At 39.6% G+C, this 21,245-nt stretch overlaps 1 protein-coding gene across 9 annotated transcripts in view; it reads right to left on the bottom strand.

Moving 5' to 3' along the window:
• The window catches only part of celf1 (cugbp, Elav-like family member 1), a 55,255-nt gene that overhangs the window by 13,634 nt on the left and 20,376 nt on the right, over positions 1 to 21,245 (bottom strand). For 4 of the 9 annotated variants that reach the window (XM_082532715.1, XM_082532718.1, XM_082532714.1 and 1 more), the window contains 9 exons: positions 18,406 to 18,488; positions 16,107 to 16,155; positions 15,849 to 15,983; positions 7,217 to 7,296; positions 6,675 to 6,836; positions 6,516 to 6,585; positions 6,212 to 6,334; positions 4,593 to 4,709; positions 2,576 to 2,761 (listed from right to left, as the gene is read on the bottom strand). In XM_082532715.1, coding sequence (XP_082388841.1) covers positions 2,576 to 2,761; positions 4,593 to 4,709; positions 6,212 to 6,334; positions 6,516 to 6,585; positions 6,675 to 6,836; positions 7,217 to 7,296; positions 15,849 to 15,983; positions 16,107 to 16,155; positions 18,406 to 18,488 — 1,005 coding nt within the window. The remainder of the gene's footprint in view (positions 1 to 2,575; positions 2,762 to 4,592; positions 4,710 to 6,211; positions 6,335 to 6,515; positions 6,586 to 6,674; positions 6,837 to 7,216; positions 7,297 to 15,848; positions 15,984 to 16,106; positions 16,156 to 18,405; positions 18,489 to 21,245) is intronic. The other 5 variants (XM_082532719.1, XM_082532721.1, XM_082532716.1 and 2 more) reach the window with 4 other exon arrangements.

The raw sequence follows: 21,245 nt of genomic DNA, 5'->3' as shown, positions 1-21,245 counted from the left end.
GTCTGTTCTTCCCATTCCATGCAAGGCCACCTGGGTTGGCTGGAAGACTGTTTACTTAGCCTGGCAGGGCAAAGGACACTGTCTCAGCTGAACTCTGGACACACACACATACATATACACTGATATGTACGCACTCATCCCCCCTCCCTTTCCAAATGCCTTTGACGCTTATTCCCTTCCGATGCTGACAGGGATCAAGGAGACCAGCGCACGCAGGCTCGGATGTACTGTCTAAATCGGCTGTCTCTCACCCTTTACCCATCCCTGTTGCTTGTCATGTGTTTCTTTGGTGTATTAAGAGGTTTTTCATGTGCAGAGGTGTTTTTTTCTGTTCTCAAACTGATCTCCCTGTTGGAGTTATTTTTTCTCCTTATCTTTCCTCATGTGGTGCATTTTCCATTGTTATACCTCTCTGACCTGTCTTCCCCATGTGATGTTTGTGTAATGTATGTATGGTCGGAGGGTAAGATGGCGCCGCCATTGCGTCCAATAGGTCGGCAGCCTTATGAAATTTCCCCTTGTGGGACTAATAAAGGTATATCAAATCAAATCAAAGTCAAATAATGTTGCTAACTGTTAGTAGGTAAGCAGAGGCACAATGGTGATGCATGGTAACATCTCTGCAGCTAGTTTACTTGTTTACTGTTACATGTTACATTTACCATGTTTAATTACTTCAAAATGATGAAGGAATTAGAGCTGTCAACAAGTATTTTAAATTGCATAACAGTATTAAAAAACAAACGAGAAAAAGTGTAAAATTAAAACAAAAAATCATCCATGAATCATCTTTAGGGGTATTCAAAGGGAGATCATGACTGAGCTGACTGAGCAGAGTATTCCAGACATCCTTCTCCCCAGAAACTGGGTTCTGCTCCTAAGTGCCTGGAGAACCTCTAAGGAGAAATCCAGGAGGCATCCTAAACCAGAGGTCAGAACCACCTCAACTGTCTCCTTTCATCACAAAGGAGCAGGAGCACTACTCTGATGAGCACTCAGCTTGGATATCAGAGTTACTCTCTCTACCGCAAATGCTGAGCACAGCCACCATACAAAATAAACTCATTTTACCCACTTCTGTTCATGACTAGGGATGGGTATCGTTTAGGTTTTATCCGATACCGGTGCCAAATCGGTACTTTTGAAACGGTGCTCAAACCGGTGCTTAAAGAATGGAGAACACAAAATTGGTCCAAAAACCTCTCATGCTCAGCTGTTTTTTGTAAAAAGATAACAATGTTAGCCTTTTCTGCAGCTATGGGGCATATATGGTATCACTCTTGGCTGGAAGCAGTGCTTAAACAATGGAAAAAACACAAACTTTGTCCAAAAACCTCTCATGTTTAGCTGTTTTCCACTTTTTCTTTGGTCATTTTAGCCTTTTTGGCCAGGGTGAAGGGAGTATCTGCCATCAAACAAGAAGACAGCCGCATGTAGCTATGATGATGTTTGCTAGTTCACCTTACATGCATTAATGTAATAACGTGGTTAGCCTACTCAACGTAAATTACACACGAACAACATTTAGCTACTCACGCAGAGAAGAACGGCTGCTGCTGCATCATCCTCATCATTTCTGCTACACTGGCAGGGCTAGGGGCCAGGACTCTCCTCTTGGTGTTTTTGGGGGATGTTGCATAACAGGCAACCCACCCGCAGTAGATGCGCTCGGTGTGAGGTCTCACAGCAAGCTATCAAATACGGCGCATTTCTGGGCTTTTAAAAAAAAACGCTATGCGTCGCCAGGTGTTTCATTGGATTTGAGGTGTTACCTCCTTTGACAGTATCACAGTATCAGCTTAAAGCACTTGTTGCTGCTGAGTTTGCATCTTTTGCTGTGAAGTACAGCCAGACTTTTGACCGCTTCGCCTTGGACATTTTTAATCTGTAGCTCTGCTCTAAAAGAACGTACGTACCTGGCCCCGCCTACTATCCTCGGAAACGTAAAGTGATTGGCTAGAAGTGTATCACAGCTCAGGAAAAAAAGCACCGAAATAAAGCACCGAAATGTGCGCTGCTTTTCGGTCTGGTTACTACCGTTTATGTCAGAACCGGTGCCATCATGGTACCGGACACCGGTACCCATCCCTATTCATGACCCTACATAGTCTCTTTTGATCATTTCCCAGATCTGACCAAGGGTGAGGGTTGGAAAGTAGAATAATTTCTTGTAAAAAAAAAAAGTTGCATAACCAAATGGCACAACATGTGTGTGCATCTTTGTCATTAATACAATCCTTTAGAGAGGTTCCAAGTTACATATGGTTTATTCTTGTTGCCTGAGTTATGTTAAATTGTGAGAAAACTGACAGTAGGTTTATCTATTTCATCTAAGGCATATAGGTACGACCTAATTGAAAAAACAGCCTACAACTCATGAGGCTTATTACTGATCAAGCAAAAGCTGGATAAAACTGAATTAAAGAGAAAATACATTAAAACATGCTAATACAGTAGAGCTGCATTCTGTTTTTTAATAGTTACACACTGAACCTCTGTATAAATGCCTTTAATAAGTGTCCACTTCACTCAGTCATTGCATTAGCTAACAAAACTCCCAGCTAACAAAACTCACCTTCCTTTTGGCTGCCTGCAGCTGACACATTCTGCTGGGATAGCATGGTCTGGTTGTAGAGGCTAGGGAGGGTGGCGGCGGCGTACTGTTGAATGCCAGAGTAGGCCTGGCTCAGTGCCTCCATTGTATTTCCTGAGCCATTAGAAAGACTTCCAGAGCCAAGACTGCCATTAAGTGCTGCCATGCCTGCATCAGTTACAAGAAGAAAAAAAGCTGTATGTTCACAGTGGTACAAACTTCAGTAGACTAAGAATCAGAAAAGAGGCCAAAAGGCTGTCACTGTTCAAGATTCAAGAAAACTTTATTTGTCACATGCAAGTTGCCCTGCAGTGAAATGGGACCGACCCCCTCCCCCCGACCTTACATGCACAACACAGACATCACATGGGGAGACAGGTAGGGGACCGGTAGTATTACGGAAAAACACTGAAATACAAAACAATGGGAAAGTCCAAGAGGGAAAAAGGAGACCTCTACTCATGCTGAGCTCCTGGGAGGACAGCATGAGAACAGGAAACAAAAAAACTCCTCTGCACAGAAAGCACATAAATGTCCACAGCACAACATTATAGAGCACGTGACCAGTAACAGGGGTGGGTGGGGGGTGAGGAGTAATCCCAAGCAAACACAGCAGCCATCCTGCCCTGCAGCTATTTTTCCAGCGCTGGGCCCAAACCCGCCGTGTTCTCTAGGAGGGAACAAGCGTCGAAGGCGTTTGGAAAGGGAGGGGGGATGAGTGTGTATCAGTGTATGTGTGTGTCCAGAGTTCAGCTGAGACAGTGTCCTTAGTGTCCTTTACTGTCCAAGTAAACAGTCTTCCAGCCAACCCAGGTGGCCTTGCAGAATGGGAAGAAACAGTCTAAGCACAGTCTGTTATCAGGGTGTTATTGTTCAGCTCCAGCCTTGAGACCGCAGCTGGCGCCAAAGGGGTATCCGCATGAAGTGATGGTGGTTTATACTTTAGTGCGAACAACTTATATGAATTTCAAAGCTGTTCTACAGTCCGACACTGGTCTCTCAATCTCCCGGTGGAGAGCCGCGAGCTTCTCCATGATGTTATCAACCTTACGCTCCGTGATGTTGTCATTCTTGTGCTCAAAGAGCCGATTCCGAGAACTCACAACCGCAGTGAGCTTCTCCAAGATGTAATCCAATTTGCGCTCAGAGGTCTTATTCTGAGTGTTCACGGCAGCCGCAAGCTTCTCCAAGGTCTTAACTGTGCTGCACTCAATGAGCCCATTTTGAGAACTCACGCCTCGTCCCGTCGTTTCAATCCCAGCGGGCAGCCTTGGGGGGGTTTGAACAGCCGGTTCCGCTTTCTTAATTCTCAGATAAGCCAGGGCCAACCCAGCTCCGATCAGCCAGAACCCTGTTATCATGGTTCCGAATAGGTAGATATCTTCAGCATCCTTGATCGACAGTCCCGCCAGGCACACGACCCTCCATTCCTGCCACCCATCCATCGTGTATCCGGCAGGGAAAGTACCTCCAGGACACTCAGGCTCACCGAGTTCAGACTTCTCGTTGAGAAAAGGGTGTCAATAGCATTCAGAGACCAGTTGATCAAATCCATAATTCCTCTTTTAGGTTTTAGACACAGACTGTGAGAGTGTGTTCCAGGGAAAAGTAAGTTTTTCCCCCTTTTGGTTTTACAATTGTAATTAATGAGTCAGCCTGAAAAGTAAAAAACAAAACAAAACAACAACAAAACAACTCCCCCCCCCAAATAAAATTATTTATGCAACAGATTTCATGGATTAAGTTGCTCAAGTTAGCAGGAACCACCGAAGGAACCACTGAGCCAACGCACTTGGAACTTATTTACAGTTAGTCCTTCAAGTACAATCCAATCCAACAGGCAGTGATTATTATAAAACAGTTACAAGCCAGATTACAGCCAGAATTAACGTATGAAAACAAAAAGCACAGACAAGCAAATCCTGAAAATGAAGATTTATATCAGACGTACTGCCTCAAATTAATCTATATTTCAGCCTATGCAGATAAGAGTTTTTACCTGCCAAGGAACCTATGTTGAGGCCAGCTCCAGCACTAGCAGCCAGAGACTGCAGGGCCCCTAAAGAAGCCATGGGGTTCGCCGAGGAGTTGCTACTGGAGGTGGGGGAGGAGCCTGCTTGGGAAACATTTACTTTTAATGATATAATAATAGGGGAAATGAACAATTTACCTTGCATCATTAAAAGTACTATAAGAATGGAAAACATCAAAATTAAAAGTAATTTCACAAGTCTAATCACAAGGAAGATTTGACAAAGCCAGGATTTATGTTTTAAAGGTTTTATTAGTTTAGTTTTTATTAGTCTTACAAGTAATTTAAATGATTTCATTACTACAGTCTGCTATATATTTACCTATGAATCACATCTAGTCAGCTCTGGTTCATGTTATGGTAGATTTAATATCATCATGTGTGTAAACAATACATGTTTCCAGGCAGCCAGGCATTTTACAATAATTTCCATTGGGTCAAAATTACACCCTTGAAGGAAATAAATTGTTACAATGCGTTTTTCTTTTTATTCCCTACACCCAAAAAGTGTATCATGACCCAATTCTATTTTTGGAAAAGTCATGAAATTACGTGGAGTTTTACTTCGACAGCTACATTTTAAAATGCAAAGGGGTCCAAATAAGCCCTTTGCCAAGTCTAGCGTTAAACAAAAGCACTTGCTATAATAAGGTTTGGTTTTTTTGGGGGGGTTCAAGTCTTGCTTTTTTGGTTTTGGTTTTTGTTACATGACAAAGTGTTTCATATACAGTATACGTGTTGGCTGCTTTTCAAGCATATGAAAAAAAAAAGGCATTGGCCCAAATCATCACGATTGTAATAAAATATTTTTAATCAGGTTTTTTTTTTTTTTTTTAACTTAAGTTTGCACACGCCTTTCTTGAATTTTATTGCTCAAAAGCCCAAACATAATCTTATCAAATCTAAGGAGCTTGGAAAGAAAAAAGCATCTTTCCAAGCTCCTTAAACTATGATGACCTGGATGACTGAGAACCTTCACAGATATGATCTTATCAAATTTTACTGGGTTTAGGTGAAGGTCGTTGGCTCCAGTTCTCTAATACTATGCAATACTATACTATACAATGCACCAATACTATACTTCTTGAGGATGAAGTTGTATTTGGACTAATGGACTATTGTTTCTCCTTACCTAATTGAGCAGTTCTTGCATTAGGCCAGTAGTGGAACAGAAATGAATTTGCTGTAAAGCAAATGGGTTTAATATACAGTTTAAATCCTGGTGTTCAGTATTTTACATTATATTAGAGATTACCTGACATTTAATTTCAGGTCCAAGAGCATATAAAGTTTTAAATTCTGTGAAAGTATGTATTTATAGCCATTCTGTGATGGATCCACAGTATTGTTTTATCCGGTTAGCCAATATTCTTTCACCTGTGTCCACTAAGTTTTACAGGGCACAACCTACATACTCAACCTCTGCTGCTCAACCCAAAAATACGTTTTTCTTACAAAGGTGGCACCATAAATAGGCTTTCCAGTGATATACGATTCATTTGCAACATTCATTGTCACAACAAAGAAATCAACCAAACTTAAATTTCCTTAGTTTTGTAGTACAGACTCTGTGTTTTGGTTTTTACCTGAGCTTGTTAACGCACTTAGTGGGCTAGTAGATGTCGTCATGGCGCTAGAACCCGTAGGTGTGGCCTGTGTAGCAGTTGCTGCTGCTGCTAAAGCAGCGAGGTTCTGCATAGCATTAAGACCTGACAGACACATGAATAGGCAAGTTTAAGTTCCCCAACAGAGATCATCAGTTATACAGATATAAGGCTGGACTTAACTTTCTCAATAAACAAAGGGATGAATCTAAACTCAAAATAATTAATGAGATTATTATGTAGCCAGTAATATAGCTTTACATTTTTTGGATGTGTGTATATGTACCTGAAACAGGGTGCAGGTTGTTGAGTGCATTCCCTGTGGAGGCAGACTGCTGCAGCAACTGTAAGTAGAGCTAAAGCAAGAAGAAAAATGGAAGATAACATTTAAATTTGTCAATTTGTTTTCTAATGGTTGTTACATTTTGGATAAATATACACTTACTGCTAAGTACTGTGGGCCTAAACTGTTGAGTCCAGTGAGATTACCCCACATGGAAGCAGCACTAAGTTGCTGCATCTGCTGCTGCAGCTGTTGAGCCATGCGCTTCTGCTCCTTGTCCTTCTGAGTGTCTGCGAATTTCACTACAATTGGCGATGAACAACCCTGAACACAAAAACAGGAAAACATTGTGCTCATGACAGGTTACTGGTCAAAACTATTAAACTGCATCTTTCAAATTCCAAGTAACGTAACCAAATAGTTAAAAAAAAATCTAGAATAGAATAGAATAATCCTCTAATTGTCCCACAAGGGGAAATTTGGTTGTAACAGCAGCCAGAAAGACACATATACAAACAAACAGGACAGAAACATACACAATTTTTTCTTACATATTTACATCAAGGACAATGGTTAATCGCTTGCTGTGAATAATCATATACTGGGAAACCTTGAAACTATTTATCCAGTGGAAACAACAGAATGCAGATCTTCTAAAATCAAAATCACAGACAAAATTAGTTTTTTTTTAGTTTAAACTTCACCTCCATGGTCTGGGACTGGTGCATGGATTTGATAGCAGACTGGGCCATTTGTCTGGCTGTGAATGTCACAAACGCACAACCTGCAAGAAAGAAACTAAATGTATCAGTTTTGTTAACCTTTCAGTAAGACCACACTTATTTTTAACAAAATTTTTGATACACTTTTCCAGTTTATTGGTGTAAGAGAACTTGGTTTTGATTAAGATTCATTATTCATATTTAACCTCCTAAGACCCGAACTCTTCCACAGCAGCATTTTTAATTTCTCTTTGATATTTGGGCTGATTGGGGCCCGATGAATGTAAAAACAAAGAATTACCAGATTTTTTTTTTACCTTACTTTTGTTTTTAATAAAAATGAGAGCCACGTATGAGGATATTCATTTAAAATTTCGAAAGAACAGTAGCAGCATAATGTCCTCATAAGTAGAGCAAAATTTAGTATTTTGGTCTAAATAACCCAAAATGTGATGTCCACATATGTGGATGCCAGGTCCTAATTTATCTTTATATTTCAATTCAATCAGTAGGTCATCAGTTCCTGGCATTGGATAAAATAGTGATGATATCATCTTGTGGACACATCTGCTTTTCCAGACGATTGTACCGCTAATTGTATTTTTTGTACAATTAGTATTATTGTACCCTACCCTAACCCTAACATTAAGGCTACAGTAAGATTTTCCTGTTTCAGTGCAGCTAACCAAATAATGAAAGAACTGCACTGAAACAGACAGTGAAAGCGGACAGTGTATCTTTTATTTGTTTGTTTTTTTTAAAGTACAAAAGTGATACCTTAGGCTGCTTTTTAGTTGTAGTGTCCTTGTGTTCCACTGAGTTCTGTCACTAGTTACCTTACCTAGGTAATGTAAGTCTATTAGCAGGGACCAACTAACCAAGTCATATCACTTTTTGACTCTAAACATGGTTTAAGAACAGATCTCTATGATGCAAATTATCCTATTTATAGTATTTTCACCTTCTAACATTTTTGTGGTATTCGAAACACATTTTTTCTTCACTTCTATCATGGTTCTTTAAAGCTGTTAAAGAGCAGGGCATTTTACTGAATTGATAATCAATGTTGTCTCTTTAGAATCAAACCTGCAGAGCGAAGAAAAAGTATGAGCTTTCAGCTGTTGAGGGCATCTTCTGGTGGATAAGATCAGTCTTTAATCTTAGTCACTTTTTATGTCATCCCAGTTTAGTTGTCTATAAACCTTTGGACATATAGAACTGCTTGGTTTGCCATTGCACAGAGCTTCCACATTTGGGTTTCAGCCCATACTAGGCATTTACAATACTGTGCCATCCCTATTCTTTTTATTTGCATATGTTTCAGTACATTTATTAAAACATTTTAACATGTTAAAGTTAGTAAGACTATGACCACCTTTATTCCTCAAGTGAGTCTAAATTGTCTTAGACCTGGATGACTTTACCTCTCCTGACCTCTTACATACCATATTGACAATTGAACTGAAATTTTTGGATTTGGATTGAGTCTGATGGAGTTACACTCCATGTGACCCAGTTCTTGTGTAATCTGGCACACAAGAGCCCTTTTCCATATTTGATGAAGCTTCCTTTTGATTGATCTCCAGTAGGGCTGCCACGATTTGTCGACTAGTCACGATTACATCGACTATCAAAATCGTCGACCACTAATTAAAAGTCGACGTGTCGTTTGAAGCTTTGTAAGATCCCAAAAGACGCAGGAATCAGTAGCAGGATTTAAGAGTGTAATAACGGACTGAAACAGGAGATGGCAGCACTGCATGTACAAGGATGCCAGCTGCCGTTAAACCCCGAAGAAGAAGAAGTAGCTGTGTCCCAGAATTCATAGCGCAGCCCAGCTCAGTTTCCAACAATGGCGGCAGCTAGTTAGTTTTAATATTACTCTTATTATTCTTTCTGGGTCACAAAATAAACGTTTAACATATTTTCAGGCGAGAATGTAGCTGTGTAAACCTCAAATATCTGCTCAGTTTATCAAGACACCAAATATTTTCAAAAGCGCTCCGACGTTTTCGGAGACGTCTGTTACCCACTAGCTCGATAGCTAGCCGGGGGCTAGGCTCACTAGCGCCGTGAGAACACCGGACTCCCGGCTAATCGTTTTCAAACCCACCGCCGTCTTTCGCTACTCAGGTTAAACATGATATATAAGTCACTTAGATAACTTAAAAATGTTATTGTTTGGCTTATTTTAGTATTTTATTTGTTCCTGAGTAAATCGGTTTGGCTGAGATTAAAGTTATAGTTTTTACACAGCTGAATAAACATCAAGCAGACAGCTGATTATCAGAAGTGTGAGATGCTCAAGAATTTACTCCGGTGTCCTGTTATATTTTAGATAGCAAGGAGTTTATTAAACTTCACCGAAACAATCTGCAGATTTCATGAAAATTTAATAAACTATCATCTTGTCTTTATTTTTAGTTAGTACAGACCTTAAACACTTAAAGCTGTAAGCTAATGATAGTTATATAAGAGCAGATGCTGCTGGTGCAATAAGCTGTAGTTTTACGTCCAATGGATGATGATCTGATTAGTCGACTAATCGCAAAAATAATCGGTGACTAGTCGACTATCAAAATAATTGTTTGTGGCAGCCTTAATCTCCAGTCAAAGGGCCATCAGGTCCTGTGTCAAACTTCACAGCTTGTTTGAGGCTGGAGCCCAGGCCAACTGTTATAAGGTGACAGCAATAAGTCAGTAAAAAAAAAAGAAGTTGGGCCTAGCTTTGGGGTCAAATAAATTAAGCCAATTTGTAAGTGCCAAATTATATCTGAGGGTCACCAGATTGTGACTACAAAAAGACTTCCGGTCCTACAGAAGTCTATGGGAAAAAGATTTTCTATCTTGACCTTGGTAAACACTTTGGTCGTGAATAAATGGGCTTAGTCATTTGTTCTGGGTGATACTGAATAAAACAAACTGAGTCTATTGTGTAAATTTTGCTTAGACCATGTTTCAAAATGGCAGATTATCTGTAGAACCGAACGGTTTGGCCTAATGCATTGTCAGTCATTAGCCAATGAGCACATGGTTTCATAGTCAGAGTTGCCCTTCCTTGTTTTTTTTGCAGCGGTGGAAACGCTCATCTCAAGGCTACAAATCGGGACTTGAGAAACCAATTAGCTTTACTTGGCCTCTAATGTACAGTATTTTCCGCACTATAAGGCGCACTTAAAATCCTTTAATTTTCTCAAAAATTGACAGTGCGTCTTATAATCCGGTGCACCTTATGTATGAATTCTGGTTGTGCTTTTACAGACCTCGAAACAATTTTATGTGGTACACGGTGCTCAAAAATCTGTCAAAAATATATATTTTTTAATACTTTTTATTTTTTTTTACTTTTTCCAAGTTTATAGAACATACAAACAAAAATAAAAGAAAAAAGGGAAGGAACACAAAAGGAACATAATGAACAGAATCTCTGGGCCAAAGTTTTTTTTTTCCAATAGTCCAAAATACAGTACTCGGCCTCGCACGGCACATCATACCCAAATACTTTCTTCATTGTTACCGCAATACACTAAGATTTGACATTTTTGCACTTCCAAAACACATGAGAATGGTGGCGTTCCAGTCCCCACATAGTCTCCAGCATTGCTAGGGTGTTTTCAGCTGCTTGCTTTTGATACAAGGAGTAATAAAAAACCTAATTACATTTTTCCAACCATATTCTCTCCATTGTCTAGAGCTAGTGGAATTATGCTGTGAGAGACATGTGAATCCCCAATCATCCTCTGACAATTTAAGATGTAATTCAAATCCCCACTTTTGTTTAATATATAATGTTTCATTCCTATTCAAATTTCGCAGACCATTATATAATTTTGATACAATTTTTGATGGAAGATTTTTATACGCACCTGATATTATTTCTGTTATCTGGCTACCTTCCCTCAGGGCCTTCCTCCTGATTCCTGTATTATAAAAGTGTCTTAATTGGAAACAAGTCTGATTTATCCAGTCCAAACTGTCTGTGTAGTTTGTCGAAATATTTGAATATTTTCCCATCTATTAATGTGCACATTGCCATAATTCCTTTATTAATCCATCCTAAAAATGTACTATCCCATTAGCCACTTAGGAATTTTTGAGAATATGCAGGCCAAACCAACAGTTTGCAGTCTTCTTCAATTCTACACTTCGTCACTATAACCCACCAGAGTTTAATAGTGAATTCAGTAATAGGATTTGCATGTGTAGACTGTATAGTTTCTTCTCCCAATCTTGCTTGTGGTTGACATGATGAACAATAATTTATCTCAATATGTTTCCATTTTGAGGTGTAGTCCGGTGAGCACCAGTATACAATATATCTCAGCTGGGCTGCATATAAGTATTCCTTGAAATTCATGAGGGCGAGTCCAACTAGGAAAAGAAAGAGGAGGAGGGTTTTAAATCTTACTCTTGGCTTTGTCGCTTTCCAAATAAATCTGCTCACTAGTTTATCACTTTTGCCAAATTGTACGTCTGGTATATAGACTGGAGATCCATGACAAGTGGTGCCCATTTAGTCAAATCTTTTTGAATCGCGTTGCTAATCTTGCCATAATTTGCCTCATATAATGTGCCTAATTCACAGATTAGATAGACACCTAAATATTTGATCTTATTTGAGTCCCATTTTAGTTTATATTTCTTTTGAATTGAATCTCTGGGGGAATAGTTCATACAAAGTACGTGAGTCTTTAAGATGTTTAGTTTATACCCTCATTTTTTACCAAAATGTTTAAATACTTTAATCAATTGAGGAAAGGTCATGTCAGGATCCTGTAAGTATATTATTATATCATCACCAAAGAGACCTATTCATTGTTCAACTTTAGAAACTGTAACCCCTTTTAAATGATGGTTTTGATTCTAGATCTGCCAGCTTGTTTCGGATCAATTTCTGTGCTTTTAGGCTTTGGAAGAGCGCTTCGGTTAGCTCCAGTGTCATGTCTTCTATGTCTTCTCAGACCTTCATTATCTTGTTTGATTTCTGATTTCAATGATTCGATACCCTTTAGTAGCTCACCATCTGAATTGCTAGCTATGCTAACGGGGCTCATGCTAGCTTGTCCTGTCACGATGCTAGCATTAGGAAGTGGCTTTATCCTGTCCCTTTGGCATTTTGAGTTCCCTTTGCCTTATTCCGCCACCAGCTTTGTCTTGCCCAGTTGAATTGTCTGTTAACGAGTTTCGGTGTTTTTCTATCAAGATTGTGGGGAGCAGCCACCGAATAGGTCCACTGACTACGTCATGACACCAGAAACCGCCCAAAAATTTTTAATATGACTTTGGTAAGCTACGAAGCCACACCACTTAGATTGTCGTAGGATTGCGGCTACCGTAGTCAAGAGCCTCACGGAGCTATCTGGGTCCAAAACTCCTTTCGCTTTAGATCCCAAAGTCAAACAATAGTACGGGATCACTGAGAGTTAAAAACGGTGTAAATCAGGGGTTGACAACCCTGGGCACGCGTGCCATCAGGGTTAACTGATGGCACAACCATAGCTGGACAACTTTAATCGCATGGCTGGATGCTGTAAACGGACCAAACTTCGGTCAGGAGAACAACTGAGAATTCATCCACAATACGAGGTTAGTCATTAATATACTGCAACGACATGGGAATAGAGCAGCTGTGAGAGAATTCAACATTAATGAATCAATGTTATGGAAGTAGAGGAAGCAAGAGGAATGAGTTGAGTAAAGTTTGACTTATCTGTCCGTTTTGTTTCACTTAATGTACCTTATAATCCCGTGCACCTTATGTATGAAAACAGACCCATTCATCGGCAGTGCGCCTTATGGTCCGAAAAATACGGTATACGTCTTGCTTAGGCCCACACAAAGTCCTAAAGATCAGGTCCTATAGCTATTAGTACCAGACTATTCTGTAGAAAGCATTATGTAGTCCAGGCTTATTTGTGCTTCCTAGATATGCCTAAGACAGAATAGAGATTCTGCTCTGTGGAATCACCTCGCAATTTAAATTCAGCAAAGGCCTGGGTGATATCAGGAAAATCTAATATTGTAATATTTTTGCATTTTTTATTGCGATTCAAGATATATATCATGAAGTGTTTAAATAACTTCCAAAAACATGTTATTTTCAACCGTATAGTGAATAAAATTGCACTGGTATACTCATTCAAATCGACCATTCAATATTTTTTTCTACTTTGAATACAATAAATCTGAATGAATTGACATGTTTTATTTCAATCATTTTTTAACCCTCAGTTGTACATAGAAGTTTTTTTCCAAATGACAATACTGTGACAGTAACTCTCTTTCTGTGGTCAACATTAGAGCTTCAACAAACTGAAGATCATAACAACAAGAAAGTACATCAAGCAAGAATTCGCAAGACAAAATAAAACGAGTGAAATTAGAAAGGCTCTTTTTTGTGCTTATAACATATAAAAACAGTAAAATTAAAAATGCAATGACCTCATATTACAGAAACAAAAGTCTAGATAGTGACTAAAAGCGACTGACCAGGTATCACAGCTGGTTTATTCAATATTTTCTTTGGTGTGTAGGGAGATGTTGACATGCAACATTTAAAACATTCTTCATTTTGCAGTTGAAGGATAAATGGACTAGACTGATTCCTATATAGCGCGTTTCAACTCTCCCAGAGTACTAGAAGCGCTCTATACAACATGCCACATTCACCCAATCACACCCATTGGCACAAGCACTTCTAAACAGAGTGCTTACGAACTACATTCACACTCCGATGGATGCATCGGAGAGCAACTTGGGGTTAGTATCTTGCCCAAGGATACTTGACACGCAGACTGGACGAGCCAGGAATCGAACCACTAACCTTCCGATCAGTAGGTGACCTACCTACCTCCTGAACTACAGCCACCCCCAGTGGATGACTTTTCAGCTGGTGGAATAAATTTATGGCAATGCTACCCTTTGTGGCAATAGTTTTGTGGCATGTTTTACGGCAAATTACTGCATTTTGTTTGGCATCCTCCTTGTTAAATCACAAAACAAAACAGTGAATTACATGCACATAGCTTAATATTGCCATGGGAATTTATAGTTTATGGTTGCAAAAGAACCATTTTAACCAAACCAAAACTCGCAATACATAAAGTATATCTAATACATCGCCTACCCCTAGTTCTGCATGCACTTTCCTTTTTAATAAAGCATTCAGTAGAGCATTAGATCTTGAACAGTTTTCTTGGTTATGCTCCTGGTTCATAATCTGTGCTATGTCCTGTTTAATTTTTGTTATCAGGACACTCTTCTGTCTTTCCTTCTCTAATCTGGCCTAAGAAAACAGCTTTCCCTCCCTGAGCCTGGTCAGGCCAGAGGTTTTTACATGTTAAAGGGGAGTTTTTATTCTGCTCCATACTGCAAGTGCTTGCTCATTGGGGATCGCTGAGTTTTAATTTACAATTCTTTAGTTTACTTACCATTAGGGCTGCCACGATTAGTCAACTAGTCACGATTACGTCGACTATTAAAATCGTCGTCGAGTGATTTAATAGTCGACGCGTCGTTTGAAGCTTTGTAAGATCCCAAAAGACGCAGGAATAAGTAGCAGGATTTAAGAGTGTAATAACAGACTGAAACAGAAGATGGCAGCACTGCATGTACAAGGATGCCAGCTGCCGTTAAACCCCGAAGAAGAAGTAGCTGTGTCCCAGAATTCATAGCGCAGCTCAGTTTCCAACAATGGCGGCAGCTAGTTAGTTTTAATATTACTCTTATTATTCTTTCTGGGTCACAAAATAAACGTTTAACATATTTTCAGGCGAGAATGTAGCTGTGTAAACCTCAAATATCTGCTCAGTTTATCAAGACACCACATATTTTCAAAAGCGCTCCGACGTTTTCGGAGACGTCTGTTACCCACTAGCTCGATAGCTAGCCGGGGGCTAGGCTCACTAGCGCCGTGAGAACACCGGACTCCCGGCAGATCATTTTCAAACCCACCTCCGTCTTTCACTACTCAGGTTAAACATGATATATAAGTCACTTAGATAACTTAAAAATGTTATTGTTTGGCTTTTTTCAGTATTTTATTTGTTCCTGAGTAAATCGGTTTGGCTGAGATTAAAGTTATAGTTTTTACACAGCTGAATAAACATCAAGCAGACAGCTGATCATCAGAAGTGTGAGATGCTCGAGAATTTACTCCGGTGTCCTGTTATATTTTAGATAGCAAGGAGTTTATTAAACTTCACCGAAACAATCTGCAGATTTCATGAAAATTTAATAAACTATCATCTTGTCTTTATTTTTAGTTAGCACAGACCTTACACACTTAAAGCTGTAAGCTAATGATAGTTATATAAGAGCAGATGCTGCTGGTGCAATAAGCTGTAGTTTTACGTCCAATGGATGATGATCTGATTAGTCGACTAATCGCAAAAATAATCGGTGACTAGTCGACTATCAAAATAATCGTTTGTGGCGGCCCTACTTACCATAAACTATTACAAAAGATGACTACTGGACTTAGTCATTTTCAGCCATATAACAAAGCTGCAGACAGACAAGACACAATATCACACTTCAACCTGTAATTGTGTATAAGCCTGGCAACAGAATAGCAAACGCTAGAAAGCTAAACCTTATCACAAATAAGTCTTACCACGGCTAAGTCCATCAGGGCCTCTGAGTATCCGGCACTCCTCTATCTGTCCATATGGCGAAAACATCAGTCGGATATCATTCTCGTTACACTTCTTGGAGATCATTCCAATAAACAGTTTTCTGTCCTCCACTGCTGTATTAAACATAAGACAACATTAAACTTCTGTGCATTATATCAAGAATTATGGTGCCCTGCAACATTCAACATGCATAAAAGTATGTTTATTAGCAGGTACTTATGCTACAAAATCCTTACCATTGTTTTTCTCACTATCAGCGGGCTTCATCTGGATTGGATGGTGCATCTGAGCAAGACAGTAAATATATATATTATTTCATAAAATACACAACATGTAGAGATACAGAAACGAATATGTTGGTTTCATGTGCCAAGTTATGTAAAATTACTATTGTGTGCTTGTTAGAGATGTTTGGATCCCATTTGACTACAGATACCTGAAAAGCTCCACAAACAGAAAGACCTTTCTCTTTTACATAGATACATATACATACATAGATAATATCGACAAATGGTATATTTTCCTTTAAGACACATGAAACATCTTCAGTGCAGTTATTTACTAAGATATGACATGGCAACGTCCTATTGTATTGTCCCAACAAGTCCTGAATTACATGTTTGCCTACAGATCAGCTCCTTTTGCATCAGCTGGCTGCTGCGATCTGTACCAAGTTTTCTCTACAGTAGGGGGCACTGTCACTACACTACTTCTTACAGAAGAACAGAAAATAAAATAAATAGACAAGGATTGTTTAAAATAAGGAAGTGCATGTTTATGCTGCATTTTTATGTTAAAAGACCTGCTTTTTTTTAAAACATTTTTTCATTAATTTAAAAACAAAACTGAGTGACACTTTCACTATTGATCAAGCATTGACATTTTTCTTAGATTGTTTTTGAAATACTGCATTTTAAGTGGAAAGTCTTTCTGCAACATCACACGGAGGGGGGATTGTACTCCTCAGAAGGTAAATGGCAGGGTGCAGTTGGTCCATTAGTGGAACCTCGGATAGAGGAGGGACAATGCGGTTTTCGTCTTGGTCGCCGAACACTGGACTAGCTCTTTATCCTCTAAGACAGCGCTCTCCAACCTTTTTTGCTCCACGGACCGGTTTATGCCCGACAATATTTTCATGGACCGGCCTTTAAGGTGTCGCGGATAAATACAACAAAATAAAACTAGTACTGGTACCGAAAAAAAGAAGATTTATTCATAACACACGTGAAAAGACCCAGGAAAACCGAGTTAACGATAAAAACGATAACAAAATAACGCTGAAAACCGATAAAAACCCTGAAAACCATACATTTCACACCTGAGCCTCAACTCTCGCGGCCCAGTACCAAACGACCAGTACCCCGAGGCCCTCCAACAAGCACTAGAGTGGTTCCCAGTGTGAATTTGCGGGAATAAAAATCCGCACCTCAAAATCAAAGGCCATGGTCCTCAGCAGCAAAAGAGTGAAGTGCTCAGTCCGGGTCAGGGATGAGTTGCTGCCTGAAGTGGAGGAGTTTATCTCTGCGTTGTGTTTACAAGTGAGAGGAGAGTGAGAGACAGAGATGGACCTGTGGAAGCGTCTGCATTTATACAGACACTGTCGGTCGTGCCAAAGAGGGAGCCGAGTGTAAAAGGGAAGCTCTCAATTTACCAGCCAGTCTGTGTAACCTACCCTCACCTTCCTACTGTCACGAGCTTTGGGTAAAGCCCAAAAGAGGGAGATTGTGCAAATACAACAGCAGAAATTAGTTTCCTTCAAAGAATGGCTGGGCTCTCCTGTAGAGATAGGGAGAGGAGTCATTCGAGAGGGGCTCAGAGTAAAACCACTACTCCTCAGGATCGAAAAAAGACAGTTAAGGTGGTTGGGGCATCTGATTAGCATACCCCCTGAGCATCTCCTGGGTGAGGTGTTCGGGGCATATCCCACTCGGAGGAGGCCCCATAGCTGACCGACCCAAACACTAACCCTATCTTAATATCAAGAAAACTAGTTAAGATTTGACAGTGGATAGCTATTTATGTACTTAGCACTTTTAAACCCTCCTTTTATTCTTTCTTAGCCACTTGTTAGTGAATTTGTAGGTTTAATAGTTTCATAGTTCATTGAAAAAAGTATGATTATAAGGATTGCGATTTAAACTGAACCAATCCTGATAAACAGGGGGAGACAGGTTTTTTTCTTGAACTGATATTTTTTTTATCTTCCTTAGTCAATTTGCCGTTTAATTCCTCTAATCTGCAGTTTTACTTTTCTATTTTTCCAGTATTATTGGGAACATCACACCAACTGCTATGCAAAGAATCTGGAGGGTAAATGCTTAGTGCACCTCTGTGGACAACTGCTGAAAAAAATAGAGACGTCACAGAAATCAATAGCCTTTGATGTCTCAAAATGAGTGATTTAATTTCCTTTCAGACAGACAAAATATGCTTAATCTCTATCCACTTTTCTGATGGATAACCAAAAATTCAAGTTCAAGGTTTCAATGTGAACTGCACATGTGATGAAAGGGCAAATCAAGGACTATCACCTACCCCTGGCAGAATCTTCATGTTGTGCAGAGCATTCTGCGCTTCTAAGGCTGATTTGCGGCTATAGTAAGTTACAAAACAGCAACCTGCCAGAGATTGAAAAAGAAAAATCTTACTCAGCTGATTCACATCATACAAAGATCATGTTTTTCCTTTTTTGCTAATTAAAAACAAAGGACATTAACAAAGCAAACCAAAAATAAAATCAATATATTCAATTTCAGAAGATTAGTAGTATAACTGGTTCAATTAATTCAGTCTTTTTTAAAACATAAAAATGAACTAATATTACTCTAGGTTTAGCAAATGTCAGAATAATAATAGTGTTTTGAGGGGTTATTTTGCCACCTCTAGAAAATGCACAGAATGTCACATAACAGAAGAAGCAAAGGATAAAATAATGCCTTGTATTACAATATGCATTAAAAATAACATATGACAGTGATGTAAACTTTCTTAAACTCCTGTACCTCACAAAGTACAAGGGAAATAACTACTGTTAACACTTCATAAACATTCATAGGCAAGGTGTTGATAAAATTCAGCTCAATAAAGATAACCCTATTATGCACGCATGCATTTTGCAAATAACAATTCTTAACTCATTAATGTGGTCAGTGAAGAATACATGTAACATAATTTAACCTACATGTTCATGGAGCACTTTATTCTATACATGTTAAGCACTTAATCTAATCAGAGATGGAAGCCAGAGCACCACCACCACCCACCCAGCATGGACAGAACTTTTAAACTCCACAAAGAAAGGCCCCTGTTGGGTTTCCAACCAGGAATCTGAATGCTGCAAGGCGACAGTGCGAACCACTCCACCACTGTGCTGCCCATGAGCCGTTTAGAGCCGCACATGATTTTAAAACAACATGGGTTGTGTTTAATTCATCAACGATTATTATTATTCATTCAAATCAGATCCACAATAACACGTATATGCTGTTGATGAAATGATATCTATTCCGTTTACAAAATTAAAAAGTTTCAAGAAAACAGTGGTTTCTTTTTAAGAATTGTTGAGGACTGATTTATAGACAAACATGTGGGATAATACCACAGCAGTAGCTGTACTTTCCATCTTTTTGTCTAACACACAGTGACCATCCATCCATCCATCCATTCGCTTCCGCTTGTCCTTTTCAGGGTCGCGGGGGGCGCTGGAGCCTATCCCAGCTGTCATAGGGCGAGAGGCGGGGTACACCCTGGACAGGTCGCCAGTCTGTCGCAGGGCTAACACACAGGGACAGACAATCACACAGTGACCAAACACATTATATGTTTCATAAAGTACAGGAACTTCTATATGTTAGTAGTTCTCCAAAAGCCACTCGGACTTGTTCCAATTAAGGACAGATTACAAATGTGTGTTGTAGTCCCCATCACTATAATGGCATAGTCTGGTTATTGAAAAACTTTCACGGGAGCTTCTTAGAAACAGTATAGTAATAGAAGAAATTGGAAAACATCTCAGAACCAAACAGTATACCAGGGTGTCCAAACCTTTTGCAAAGAGGGCCCGATGTGGGGAGGAGAGGTGGGGGCTGACCATTCAGCCTGACATTCTACAAACCATTAACATTAAATGCAAATTAATTATTTAATGACATTTTTATTGCAAATGGCATACTTTTCATTTCTTCACACAGAACGCAAATAAATCTTAACTGTTTTACCAAAATCACTATTGAAAACTTTTGAGAAGGTTAAACATATCCTCCAATAAAAATCCATTCACTGAGATTGTAGAATTCATTCTCCTCAAAAGACTTAACAAATAACTTGCCTGCACTAATGTGAAGGGTGACACTGAGATCTCGATTGCATTAAAAAGGCCAGGTCTGGCTCAGAGACAGTGATTTTGATGCACAAGATGTCATGCTGGTGACTTCTTGCTAAAGTTCATAACCAAGAATGTCTTGCCAAACAAGCTTATCAATTTCTTAGAAATGTTCAAATCTCTTGGAACCTGCTTTCATAAAGCTGGTGGTAAAAGTTGAAAAGCAGGAGCTGTTGGTGCCAAATGTGACACTGAGCGTCACACTGTAGCTTGATGAGCTCCACCTGCAGGTGGTCTGGAGCGTCACCGGGGTTCACGGAGAAAGGAGAGGAAAAACCAGCAAAATCCAGGACACGCTGTTGAAACTCCTCAGCGAGAAATTAGATGTCTGCACGATTCTCCTCATACAGGGAGTGCAGAATTATTAGGCAAATGAGTATTTTGTCCACATCATCCTCTTCATGCATGTTGTCTTACTCCAAGCTGTATAAGCTCGAAAGCCTACTACCAATTAAGCATATTAGGTGATGTGCATCTCTGTAATGAGAAGGGGTGTGGTCTAATGACATCAACACCCTATATCAGGTGTGCATAATTATTAGGCAACGTCCTTTCCTTTGGCAAAATGGGTCAAAAGAAGGACTTGACAGGCTCAGAAAAGTCAAAAATAGTGAGATATCTTGCAGAGGGATGCAGCAGTCTCAAAATTGCAAAGCTTCTGAAGCGTGATCATCGAACAATCAAGCGCTTCATTCAAAATAGTCAACAGGGTCGCAAGAAGCGTGTGGAAAAACCAAGGCGCAAAATAACTGCCCATGAACTGAGAAAAGTCAAGCGTGCAGCTGCCAGGATGCCACTTGCCACCAGTTTGGCCATATTTCAGAGCTGCAACATCACTGGAGTGCCCAAAAGCACAAGGTGTGCAATACTTAGAGACATGGCCAAGGTAAGAAAGGCTGAAAGACGACCACCACTGAACAAGACACACAAGCTGAAACGTCAACACTGGGCCAAGAAATATCTCAAGACTGGTTTTTCTAAGTGAGAGTGAGTC

This window comes from Aulonocara stuartgranti (assembly GCF_965226115.1).
Source record: "Aulonocara stuartgranti genome assembly, chromosome: 1".
Taxonomy (NCBI): domain Eukaryota; kingdom Metazoa; phylum Chordata; class Actinopteri; order Cichliformes; family Cichlidae; genus Aulonocara; species Aulonocara stuartgranti.
This window is presented reverse-complemented; position numbering and strand designations above follow the sequence as displayed.